This window comes from Fomitiporia mediterranea (genome assembly GCF_000271605.1).
Source record: "Fomitiporia mediterranea MF3/22 unplaced genomic scaffold FOMMEscaffold_1, whole genome shotgun sequence".
In the NCBI taxonomy this organism is placed as follows: domain Eukaryota; kingdom Fungi; phylum Basidiomycota; class Agaricomycetes; order Hymenochaetales; family Hymenochaetaceae; genus Fomitiporia; species Fomitiporia mediterranea.
In genome coordinates, this window is record NW_006760386.1 from 2797782 (window position 1) to 2810848 (window position 13067).

General features: G+C 45.2%; 3 protein-coding genes across 3 annotated transcripts; 1 reads left to right on the forward strand and 2 right to left on the reverse strand.

Annotated features, from left to right (window-relative positions):
* Window positions 1-1400: 1400 nt before the first annotated feature.
* FOMMEDRAFT_101265 (Six-hairpin glycosidase) lies at window positions 1401-3147 on the reverse strand (the record flags this gene model as incomplete). The annotated part of the gene is made up of 9 exons (XM_007261727.1): window positions 1401-1507; window positions 1565-1656; window positions 1725-1757; window positions 1813-2324; window positions 2384-2444; window positions 2507-2525; window positions 2579-2704; window positions 2753-2806; window positions 2864-3147. The coding sequence occupies 8 exons, from the start codon at window positions 3145-3147 to the stop codon at window positions 1570-1572; spliced, it is 1176 nt and encodes a 391-aa protein (XP_007261789.1). The 3' UTR covers window positions 1401-1507; window positions 1565-1569.
* A 2474-nt stretch (window positions 3148-5621) lies between these two features.
* FOMMEDRAFT_73909 (60S ribosomal protein L38) lies at window positions 5622-5893 on the reverse strand (the record flags this gene model as incomplete). The annotated part of the gene is made up of 2 exons (XM_007261728.1): window positions 5622-5758; window positions 5833-5893. Coding segments are annotated over 2 exons (198 nt in total), but the record flags the coding sequence as incomplete, so codon positions are not given.
* Window positions 5894-9480: 3587 nt separating this feature from the next.
* On the forward strand, window positions 9481-10981 carry FOMMEDRAFT_150420 (uncharacterized protein; the record flags this gene model as incomplete). The annotated part of the gene is made up of 3 exons (XM_007261729.1): window positions 9481-9545; window positions 9603-9783; window positions 9836-10981. 3 exons carry the CDS (start codon window positions 9481-9483, stop codon window positions 10979-10981), a joined length of 1392 nt encoding a protein of 463 aa, XP_007261791.1.
* Between the last annotated feature and the right edge of the window lie 2086 nt (window positions 10982-13067).

Genomic DNA, 13067 nt, shown 5'->3' on the forward strand with positions numbered 1-13067 from the left:
CACTCAGGGAAAGTTCTTCTGAGTATCATTTATGTTTGTAAATTTATTATAAACAAAATATATTAAATATAAGTACTTTTATAAGTTATAGTAAAGTTATATAAGTCAGAGAAGTACTATTAAAGTAGTATATAGAATAATGACTTTCTACTTCATTTGAACTAGAAATCCATACTAAGTCTATTAAAACTGTTTGAAACTAGTCTAATTTATTTTGAATGAATTTACAAACATGAATAATACTCAGAAGAACCTTCCTGAGTGTAGAGAGGTTGGGGGAAAATGCTCAATTTTAGCAAACTTAAATATGTATTATACTTATATGTGTATTCTGTATCCTAGTTAGGATTCAAAATGTAAATTAACAATAAAGTTATATTCTTCATTTAGACTAGTTTATAGTATTGTACAATCAGTTTTAGGGCCAGGAAAACTCATATACATGAAATATAGGGAAAACTCACATATTGTGTTGTATCTTACTCAATTTTTGCTCATTTTACTTTATTTTTTCTGGAATATGAAAGATACTTTAAAAGTATAATTTTTACAACTTAGATCATGTAATTTGGTTAAGTATTAGTTGAGTTATGATAGATTTTGTATTTGAGTGTACTTAGTGTGACGAAAATCACGAATCGCACGTGTGACAATATTTATGAAAACGACAGTAATCTGAGTAGCACGTACAATTCTATCTCTTTCCTTCCTGTGACGTGTCATTAAATAATTGTGCACAGTCATTTCATCTTTGGTGCGATTGTCAAGGTGTTCATGAGATATGAATTTAATCGCGTGTGAGAATCGAGAGCCTGCGGGAGATGTGGAATTACGGAGATTGGCACCCTTATTGGACATATAACACGCATTAGTGTGTGGTATACATGGCACTGCTAGACCTGCTGCTTACCATCACATAAGTATCACCAGATTTTGTTTTATGCAATACATCTGTATCCGGATTCCAGGTGTACTTTGAAGCGTCGCACTCAGACATGAGCTGATGAGTTGGCATTGTCTTTCTTTAACATGTTGTTGTCTACATGGCACGGATTTTATACAGTTTAACTTTGTACAGCACTGAGAATAAACTGCTTTGCAAATTACAAAAAGTAATCCGGCGTGTACACACGCCAGGCTTCCCTGTCCTAATGGCACCGTTCCTCTTGCTGTGCAAGCTAACGCTTGAGAAAAAGAAGGCCTGAGGCACAGCCAATACGTATCCAAGTCTCGAGAACAGTGATTTTTTTAGCACGACTCATTTGTAAGCATTGCTTCTTGGCAAACCCAACGTAGCAGCAGACTCGCATGCAAAACTGCAAAGTGACTGCCTGACGCCCTCCATAAGCTCTTGATCAATAGACGTTACATGCCACAAAGTGGAACTAATCCCTCAGATGATAATAATCATTGTGCAAGAGCACTAACTATGACACGTGCATGAAGAAGCCTTTAAAATTCAGGCGTCTGAACAGGAGTGCTGGTGTTTGGATAAGTTTGCAGACAACTATGAATATATTAAGTTAAGTAAACTAGATACACACTGATAACCACTTTGCCTTACAAACATTAGAGCTTTTCATACTCAATACTAGCAAGGACGAAGGCTGCTAATCCCTTGAGGTCATTGGTATCGACCTCCTGACTAATATATTGCTGGGTCAAAGGAGGATAAGGATCAACACAACGAATCGTTGTTGTGAGAAGAGACTGTATATTCTTACCTTAAAGTCTGCAGCACCATCAAGGGTGCCAACCTGTAGATAGCAAGACTCAGATCACGCGTTTAACTTGATCAGAGAAGAGACGCACTATGACAGTGCCCTTCCAATCCATTGTTCCGTCACCGTTGTCAACTACCCAGTGGTCCAACATGTATTTGTATGCTGCTTTCGCCACAGCTAATATGCCTCCATCTGGATCATCGAGAAATCCAAGCCTTAGGCCCTTCAAAAGGGAATACACATACATTGCCGCTGCACTGCTCTCGAAGTAGTTCCCTTCGCGACCAGGCTCGGTGATGACGAGCCACCACACAGGATCAGCCTGAGCGACAAGGAATGGAGCGAGTGTTTGCAGCTGTTTCAGAGCGGTGGTATGCAAAGTTTTCTGCACTGGGACGAAATCAAGCAGGTCGACGAGTGTCATGAAGTACCATCCCAAGGCACGATCCCAGACCTCTAGAGAGTGACCACGATCAGGCGATGCCCAGACAGCAGTGAAGGATGCGTCATAGCCATGATAGAGAAGCCCTGTATAGTTCGCATCGCTCGGGACTTGGACCGTGTTCTCGTACATCAGCGAAAGCTGCAGGTTGACATCGTCTGAGATCCGATTAACCTTGTGCCCTTAATATACATCCATAAAGATGCGAGACACTTACCCCACGCAGTTCGATTGTTGGGTTCAAGCCTATTAGTATAGTCTGCGTAAAACACGTCTCCCTAAGAAAAATGATAGCACGAAAGAGATTAAGAAGTCTCTGGCTTCGGAGATGTTGACAAACCATGTACACGCCGTCGAGCCTGACTTAAATGGTCAATTTTACACGCAAAGTATAGGAAGATCTCTGGCACACCATCCTTGATCGAAGTACTGGGCCTTGTGCCAAAACTGACCGGCGGGAGTACGAGGATGGGTATTAAACTGCCTTCTTAAGACATTTGCGGCTGTTCTATACTTCCTGTCTCCAGTCTGCTCATGCCTGTGCAGAAATCTCAGTAACACTCCAGTATGGAAGTAACTGACTCACAGGTATAGAAATGTAGGCCCAACTCTTAATGAATCGAGTTGGTACTCTGAAACACTACAATATTAACATGATTTATTTACTCAAGACAGAAAGCCTTGTGAATGAACGTACTTATACTTCGCAATAGTCCTACCATCATTGCTCAAAATAGTGTCTGCACCATTCTTTATGTAGTTGAAGTAGGAGACGTTTCCGGTCGATTCGTAGAGTAGCCGTAGAGCCCACTGGAATTCTCCGTGTTCGTAGCTCCAACCCGGTGCTCCATTCACGATGCCGTTTCCCTGACCCCGAAATATAGCTGAATCCGCAGCCCAGACTGCATACGATGATGAAACCGCAGCCTTCGCAACGTCAAATAACGCAAACAAAAGACCCAGTGCTGTGACTCGAAGCATTTCAAACAGACAAAGCTGTAGGAGGAATCTCACAGGATCGGTTAGGACCTAAAGGTCAATATATAATAAGTGCTGGGCCCGCGGAACCGATGCGCCAAGAGCACTCGGAAAATTGTTCATACACTCTACCGGGCCGGCTGCTCGTCGCTTCAAGGCAACAAAAGGTGTATGCGGAGGGCTTAGATATGTCAAGTGACTGCAAACCAGCTCTTGCCATTTCGCTTAACGCTGTCCAGGTGGCCAATTTGATCAGTGGAAGCATTCAGAGCGGGATTATCGGTCCCGTGCATTATCGGCGGAGGAAAAGAATTGATTAAAAGAGAGGTGCGTGTGTGCAAAGAATATAATGTCAGTCTCCATCACAGAGCAGCGTTTGAATTGGACGGTGGGAAACTGTGGTGGACGAGACAAAAAAATGTTTGGTAACGTCGATCTGTCGGTCATTATACAATATTACTATTTATGGTTATGTTTGCTCACGCCTGTTCGAAATTTGAATCGATCCCAGCACCTTCGCAATGCATCAGGCCACTTTAGAACTGTCTCACGGCTGCAGGGTGTAATATCTTCAAGGTTGCTTGCAGCACTATTAGACAGACTCGAGGGTGAAGCATGCAACAACCTCTAGGCGGCCAAATTTCCCATTACCTCAAAGGTTGAGCCGGGAGAGCTACATGAAGAGACACAGTTTTATGTCAAGCACCAAAATTTGCCGTCCGGGAATTGGAGGATAGACATGCTGAATGGTGTTGACAGCTTTGAAGAGTTTAGTAGGTCTCTTGAGGCAGATGATGAGCTAATGAACACAAGGATTATCTGCTCGTTCGAACACTGGATCAACAAAATTAATTAATTAATTCTGGCAGAAAGGCCAGTCAAGGGGATAAAGGTATAGACTCTAACGTGTTTTCTAGGAGCCACCCTCCGCCTTTTTTGCATTCTAGTTCACTATTCTTCTGGGAAATGCGGTCCTTTAGTGCAGACAATGACTCCCTCTCCTCCTTTCATGCCAATCGAACTCCTTCACCAGGTTAGCATCTGATTACACCATGCACATCTGCTATCAAGAGGGCATCCACCGTACGTATGCAGAATTGTACGCTTCTTCTGTATATTCACTTCCATACTCACGGTTGTGCTTCCTTGAACAAAATAGCCACTGTGCTGCTCGATCTCGACCCAGGCATGGACTGTACTAATGTAACGCTACCCATCAGCGGACTCGAGTGAGGGGGGTGACGCGCTACAAAATTCTCGAAGAGCTGCAGACACAGTGCAGTCGTTTCTGTGAGCGCGTTGGCTCACCACAGAAGGCAACGAGAAGTCATGGAGTAACTGAATCTCCCCACAAACTCATTACTTCCGAATCTGATGTCGTCCTGGAACTCGCCAGCAGGAGTCATGTCGATCAAAGGAATACAGGTTACAACCCTTCTATATATATGCTCTACGACGCATCATCTCGTGACTGCAGCACGGACTCATATTCCTTCATGGACTTTGTTCCGCATTTCTCTCCTTTCTGCCATTCCTTATGTTATGGAATCTGCGAAATTTGGAACGCTGAGACAGTTGCATTTGAGTTGAGTCAGCACACCTCCATCTCCACCTCCATCTCATCTCGATGTGAGTTACATTACACAACATTTTCCATACCATGGAAGGCGCTCAACACTTATCTGGTCTCCACATCTCCAGGTCCTGTCAGTCTGTTCTTGCACCGCCTGCACATGCATAGACGATGAGATTTTCGTTAATGACAAATATTGCATTTCCCCAGACGTCCGCCTTCATTAATTACATTTTGTGAATCAGGATCAAATGTGCGATTCGACGAGACGATATTGCCATAACGAGGCAGAATATTACGTCAGACTGAAAATTAAATCTCAAAGTTTAATTTCCAAACCTTTCGAACCTCCACTGAGGAACTTCAAATGGAGGCGAGACTAGCGACCCATGACTCAACTATCTCGGCGGTAGAGCCGCGCTGAGCCGTGGAAAATGATTATCATCTTAGGACAAACAAGTAATTAGGCAAATGGAGACGTATTTACGAACCCCAGAACCTTGTCAGCAAACGTAGTTGCCGCCAGTTGCCAGCAAGCATGCATGGGTCTAATGTGTTTCAGGGTGAGATGTAGACAAGATGATGAAGAATGCAATTATTTGCTGGTTTGGATAAACCCCAAGGGCACATACATGTCATATGCAACAGTATTCTTCGTCATAACATCAAGAACGATGGCAAGTTAACTTTTGTTAGGACTGCAGCTTGTAACGCAACGAAGGAATTCAGAACTGAGGAAAGCACCGACAAAGGAAAAGAGGAATAATAAAGGCCGCCGGACGGTGTCTTACTTCCGCTTCTTTGGTGCTGGAGTAATCTCTTCAACGTTTAAGCCTACAAAGACCGTCGTATACTGATTAATTATCACTCCAACTCCGAAGAACGCAGAATAATAACACGTAGACTAATAACACGTACCAGGAGGTAGGCTCTGCTTCAGCTTGTCGGCCTTCTCGTCATCTTTAATGTGAAGTGTGTACAAGAATCTCGAGCGCCGCAGCTTGAGCTTCGTCCCATTTTCGTTACGCTTGATGCGCACCGCTGAAACCCCCAACAATATTACCACAAGGAAATCAGAACGAGATTCGCGGATGTCACTGATCATATTCACTGACCTCTGGCATCCTTCATCCGCGCGAACTCGATGAATTGCTTGATTTCGGTGATTTGCTTCGGCTAGATGAATAGACAATGCGGGGCAAAATCAGCATTCTGAAGCCTTTCCACATAGTCAAACACGCACCATGTTGGTCGGCGGGCCAGTCTACCAGTCTCAAAAGTACACTCTTCTCAACTTTACGTCGTTGTAACGATCAGCACAGGATCGACAAAACTATATAGTATTATGTAAGAAAATGACTAATCTTGGGAACCTTGAACCAGAAATTGTCGAATAACACATAGTTTTTCTTTCGACTCATCCAACTTGTGCCTACGGACCTCCATGTGTTCATACGAGTCTGTCATGGGGAGTGCGCGAATGACAAAGTAGCGCAGAAAGTACTATTGATGCTTTCGAGACGTTCGCTTTGGACATACTTCTGCGGGCGTCGCTTGTAATCTCGGACCTCCATCAAGGTTGAAACATCAGGAATTCTTTCACCGCCGAGCCCCATTCGATGGTGACAGCATCTTCTTGTTCATCCTAGTGTGATTAACCCTCAGATGGCCATGAAGGGGTTACTAGCTCTATCAGTGTATGGTGACGTTCCCCTGTTCTACTGGATTCCAATCGACTATAACGCCGAACCAGTGAAGACATGACGTCTTTCTCATTTCTCTCCTTGAGATCAGCAGCTGCCAGATAGAAAGGATTGTCCATCGAGATTCGATGACGACAATGACGCAATTGATGAGCTCGTCGGTACACAACCCTGGGCGGCCTGAACCTGCTTTCGTTTGTCCCATTTGCCTCTCTCAAGGCTAGCTCGACTAGGCTCGCCTCGATAACGAAGATATGCGCCCATATTGTGACGTCAGATTCGGCTTTACTTCCTCAATTTGGAAATTTCAGAACAGCTGTATGGTGAGTAACCCGAAGCACTGGACGGTCCCCGTTAATTACTCGAACTGGCTAATGTTGTCGGATGCATAGGATCCTGGAGAACTCGGGTTCAGTAGTCAAATGGTTTGTATTGCGTGTCGTTTTGGTGAGCATGTGGTACCATGTTTCTTCAGCTTTAGTAGCTGTGTTGCTTGGCAGGCGTATGGTCCCTTTAATGCTAACACCGTGCTTTTCTAGAGCAACACCGTAAATCTTGAGAGGAACATAGCTTTCCGTTGTGCCTCCCTCTCAACCGATATACCCTCGTTTGGTATACGCTCGGTCGTAAATTATGTCTATGACGTATTTGTTTAAGGACAATGTTGCATTTTTCGGCGATATGACCCCCTTCAGCACTTCCTCCACAAAGCGGTGACTGGGATCCTGATCTACATCTTCTGTTTCTTGTGTTTGCCCTTGCATGCAGCGCCTGAATGTGCTTTAAGGGTTCTCTTTTCGGCCGCTTGATTATCCTTGCTTGCGCGATTGATCATGCCTTTAGGGGCATGATAATCGATCAATGATACATGGACATTACTTCCCTGAGCTGAGAGATGAAGAACTGGCTTTTCGAACTTGCTAATCTAGACGTGTCTCGAATTTCACGAGATAGTAGAGGCTCCAAGCCCTAGACTCCACAGAAGATTTTGAATACAATTCCCATCAACTGCATCGAATACAAAAGCGCCTTGCAGGGGACGGGTGGAGCCTCTCGGTTTTCACCCCACTTGCCTGCTTCGTACCTCAGTTCTCCTTATTTCATTGATCTCGCCTTTATGGGTTCAAAATCTACTATGTGGTGGAGATTTAACATCACCCGATGTCTAGGCCATATCACATGGACTCTGTGCGAGTAAGGGGAAAACTGCACCTTACGCTGTAGCTTCACTGCTGCCTGCCTATTCTTGTGTCGAAAGGTTGCTGCACTTGGAAATAATAGTGCTTCTTCGTGCGTCTTAGTAGTCATGAGTGGTATTATCCATAATGCCAAAAAATTACCTGATCAAGTAAGTCGTCTCACACTGTCTCCTTGAAACTGAGAATTTGCAGGGTTACGTATACTATGCTGGAACACTTTCAGCATTCGTGATTAGTATAACCTGTTCCCCAGATGCCTTTTCAAGACCTCGTTAGGACAACAGACTACCGGCTCTACATATCAATACTCGAGTAAGCGCGGCTACCATCCTGTCCGTATCAACATGGTATCGGAGTTGTATAGACCTAGGACTTATAGCTATCCTTTCAACGTTTCTAGATCATCCTGGTATCATTAATAAAGTCCCTAGGAGCCAATTCTTGGCTGCGAAAATCGGAACTGGAACCGCCTGATGCACAGACTACCTCCGCCCTGTGCAAGGCGTAAAATTCGCTATGCTACTGATGCTCGTCCATTTAAAAACGATGCGCAGCATCGACGCTCAAGCACAGGTCGACTTTAATTTATGCCTTCCTTTATCGTTCTTGCCCTTATCTCGTAAGGGAGTTGGGATCAAGCTACTGAGCTTGTATCTTACTTCGGAAAGGTTTTGTTGGAAGCGTGAAACGTTTTACGATCCGTAACGCAGAACCGTGATGCTTTCTTGTCGGCGGCGGTCGCCTCTGGCGCGCCATCATGTTGGCTTCTCAAAACTGGCTGGCTAAGAATAGCATTTGCTCAGCCTCGCCATCACCATCACGACACCTAGGATACCGGCGGTGAGTACACCCCATACATTCTATACACGACTGACTTCAGACAATAGGGTGTCAATTTCGTGAATAGCACTTGCGGGTTCGGGTGAATAGTCGCTTCCTCTCTCACTCCATAAGGAGTGCCCTCGACATGCATATGCCGACGTACACGGCTATCTGTTCATGCGAGACAGTAATGAATTTGCCTCGAGTCACGAGCATACGCGAAGGACACACCTAAAAGGAGTATGAACTCCTTGGTACTCACGGTCAGTAGAGGTATAGCAATTCGCACGGCGCTCACGCACAAAGACCTAGATTGAAACCCCATGTGTGCTGTGTAAACTCGATCCAAGGTCGACATCTGTTGGCATCATTTTTATCTGGTTGTCTATTTGCTACTATGTCCCTTTTTGATTCTACGGTACTACTCTGGCTGTATCAGAAGTAATTCTGTGCACATTACGGCGCGTTGTCCGCTCAGTCTATTAGTTCTTTGGTATCTATGCAAAAATGAAGTGCTCGATACATAGATCTCTGCAATGTTTTGTCGGAGCACAATGATGCTCAAGCCTGCTGCTCATCTGTGTTTCACTTCGAGATAAGTTTGAATGTGACTGGAGGGAATAAACCCGCCTTCGCCCGTTCACCGGCGACCCAACTTTGTTGTAACTTGTGTCACGGCGAGTAGAGTATAGACCCACAAATACTTACCGCCGAGAATCATTTCCGAGTCCGAGGCAATTCAGTTAGCCCATTTGGCGACTAATCATCCGTTCACGCGGTCAAGTTTGCTCTGCACAGCCAGTATGACTTATCCGCAAATGGATATTGTTGGCATGGCTTCCCCAGTCGCTTGGCTTGTGACGAACACTTCCTCCAGTTGTCCTAACTCTTTAAAAAGAGTAGGTCGAACACGGCTTAGACGCCCTTGTTCACTTTTACTACGGCCCTCTCCTTCACTTACTTGCTTCTACTATTTATTCCTTGACTCGCGTTTGAGACTCCTTGTGCTCTTCACCTTCACACTAATTGCATCTTGGAGATGGAAAATTATTCTACATTGTTGAGCCCTATCGACAACTTTGCTTTCTCTCAGTTCACAAACAGGTGTGTATTTATGCATTTTGAACTGGTGGCGATTTCTAAGTTGACGCCACGGTGCAGCAGTCCTACAGGGAGTAGCCCTGCTTCCCGTGGCAAGCAGAATCCTCAGAACATGCAGGACGTTCCAAGAACGCCTCTTCCGAAGCCGAGCAATGACTGGCAGGAAATGTTCGAAGGTCCACAGGCTGGACAATTCCCATTTGGCATATGGGATGAAAACCCATTCGGCTCCAACAAGCAGGTGAGGACTTGCGAGAGATGCGCAAAAGGCTACATGTTAAAGCGCGTACCAGATGTCTGCATCTCCGTGGAGACCGAATGTTTTTAGGACACTATCGGATACGTTCCTTGACTCGCCTCTCTCGTCTTCTTCATTCTTGTCTTCGGCGTCAGGATCTCCTTCGGTCCATCCATCGACAACGTGCTCTCCTTGGGAGACATGTCCCGGCCTTGCCCCAGCCAGCCCGGATATCCCTCTTCTTGACGAATTGTCTCTCGGTCTTCAAGGCTCACTCAACTTCTCAACCGATGATGCCGCAGCGTATGCAGTGAATAATGCACCTCTGGGTTCTCCCCTGCGGTCGCCTATCAGCCTCTCATACGAGGGTGACTCTGGAGTTATTGACACTTTCAACCTTATGGATTCCCAGCACCATGTAGCGACGACAATTGAGCCTTCTCATCTCATGTCGAACGCACTGGGCCTCGACTTATCTGGTAGCGACAATTCCAACCATCCTATGATGTCATCGACTATGCCGCAAATGCTTCCCCCTTTCGGCGATATCGTGGTGAGCCCGCCTCACAGCAAGGGGTCTTCACCCTTCACGGAGGCTAATGACGTGCCTACATCTCCTCCACGCTCCGTCCCGTCACACACCGCTGGCAGCTTCGATGCGTTCTCACCATCCACTGGTTTTCCCTCTGAAAGCTCTATGCACAATCGCACCACTAGACGCAAGACCTCTCGTATCGACTATGCTGAAGCCGCATACGATGGAGATAGTGATGAGGACCTCGAGGAATCCGCCAACAATAGTACTATTCGCATTAATAAACGTCGCAAGGCAGGTGCTGAGTCGCCTTCGTTCATGTACTCAGAGAGTGATGAAGATGGCGAGCTTGGTGAATTCGGGGTGCGTCGCGGCCGCAAGGGCGGCAAGCGCTCAGGAACCAAAGCTGGTGCAGCTGCAAACACAAAGCGCAAGAGCAAGCGCAGGCACCATTGTCCGCTCGAAGGATGTAAGCAGTCCTTCACACGTGTGACAGACATGGCTCGTCACCTCGCCAGCGTTCATCGCACAGTCGATACAGATGCGAACCGCTGCTCGTTCTGCCATAAAGCATTTTCCCGCGACGACGCAGTCTTGCGGCATGAGAATGACAGCTGCCCTATGCGCCCTCGCAAGAAGACGTCTCCTGCTGAACTATGGGTCTGAAACTGCTATCCGTTCCTTGAGGGACTACTTTATTACTTCAATTATCTTTATTCCTTTGCTGTGGCGATCTTGCTATGCGAGGTTAGCGTGAAGTCTTCTTTTTATATGGATTCTTCGTCTCATAAAATGTTCCACAGGTATTTCTTCACATTCATTAATCTTCACGACATAATGCGATCCCTTCCTCATCACTCATTTATCAATTGCACGGCCAAGAGCCGACAGCCCATCGCTCCGTCTTATGCTGGCATCTCCCGCATCCGCACATTCCTTACGACATCTCAAGATAGCTCATACGACACCATATTTACACTGCTTTTCAATTGGTACATATTTATCTCATCCTTTCATTTGGTCTTTTTTTTCTTCGTTATATTTTCTTCCCTTCGCTCTTCTATCTACCAATACGTGTATCAAACGAGCCCTCTGTCATAGAGCCGAAGTAACAAAAGTGCAAGTCGTCGAAATTAGATAGAGTAATACCAAACGATGTATTTTATGATATGTTGCTTTTTCAATTATTTGCTATGTTTATTTTGTAGAGGAATAACGCATAAAATTTAATACATGCTTCATTCTCATATCCATCTTGATGAAGTATATAGTATCCTGATCGCTTGTCAGACATATACATTATTGTAGGTCCCAGCCAAATTTGGCTCCGTTTGGATGAGAGGTTTGATCCTCGAGGCATCGCTTCAACTACTAGTACAAGGTACCTGGAGCTCGATCTGTTCTGGTGATGGGTTCCTGTGGTTGAACCGCCCTGGTGTCCTAATTTTCCAAGTGGATAGTATAGGATCCTACACGCACGGGGATTGTGTAGAAGTAAAGTCGGCTTTCTCGGTAATCACGATGCGAGGAGTCCGTGGCGGTTGATGTGTTTCACGGTGAAATGACGGGAACAGTTGTAAATCCTTGCGTTGAATACGATAGGAAATTAACTTGGTCTTCCTTGTACTTTACATGCGAGAGCTCATATAGGGATTAGTCTCCTGTTTTTTCAAGGAGTCATGGGCATCTTCTGAATTCGCAGGTTTCAACATAAACGTCTCCTTGTCAACGGAGTCAATCTCTATTTGGTTGTGCGTCCTCTGTTAGCTTCGGAGGTCGGCCCATGGTCACGGAAGGAAAAGGAAGGTGGAGCTCTTCAAGTGGCACACGGAGAACACCTTGTACTTTTGATCCTATTCAGCGTCTCAGATTAATTGATATTCGTCTGGAGGTCGAGAACTCATCACAGCGCAGGCCGAGCTGTGCTCGGTCGGCCCTTGACACTATTTCGATCAGTTAATTGACAATTGAAATGACGACGTATCGTCGAGGAATTTCGAAGTTAGCAATTATCGTAAGGACTAGTTTGTACTAATTGTAGAACTTCTGCACAACCATAACACCTTTATGATGCCAGTAGCAATCAAGGACGTACTTTGGGTGGATACATCACGGGTTGCAATAGTGTTTATCCCATTTTATACTTGTGTACTGCCGTTGCTCGCAGAATCACTGGAACGTTACGTTCCGGCGTGGATTCGGGTTAATATCCTTACGAAACTAGCCTTTTCTTAGTTCTAGTTTGTTGTGTTTTCCGAGCGGCTGAATAAATGAGCTGTACGTCCATGAGAGATGAAAAAGGGAAATCGAATCCAGCAGTCCCACCGGACTCAATCCGACTCCTGTTGAGTCTTGCAATCATTTGGATTTTGCGCTGACCGCTAGGCGAGCATCGGAAAATCAAATTGATTGCACTCGGAAGAGAGACGTAGTGATGATAATCAGAATTTCCTTCTCCGAAAGGTCGCCGATTCAAATGCTCCGGTCCTAGGAGATGATTTCGCGTAGCACAGGACCTGCTACATACTGGCACTCGCTGAGCCCGTGTGAAGCATTATACATAGACGTACACTTCTTTTCGTTTGATCACTCTATCGAATTACTGTCGTTTTCATAAATATTGTCACACGCGCGATTCGTGATTTTCGTCACACTAAGTACACTCAAATACAAAATCTATCATAACTCAACTAATACTTAACCAAATTACATGATCTAAGTTGTAAATATTATACTTTTAAAGTGTCTTTCA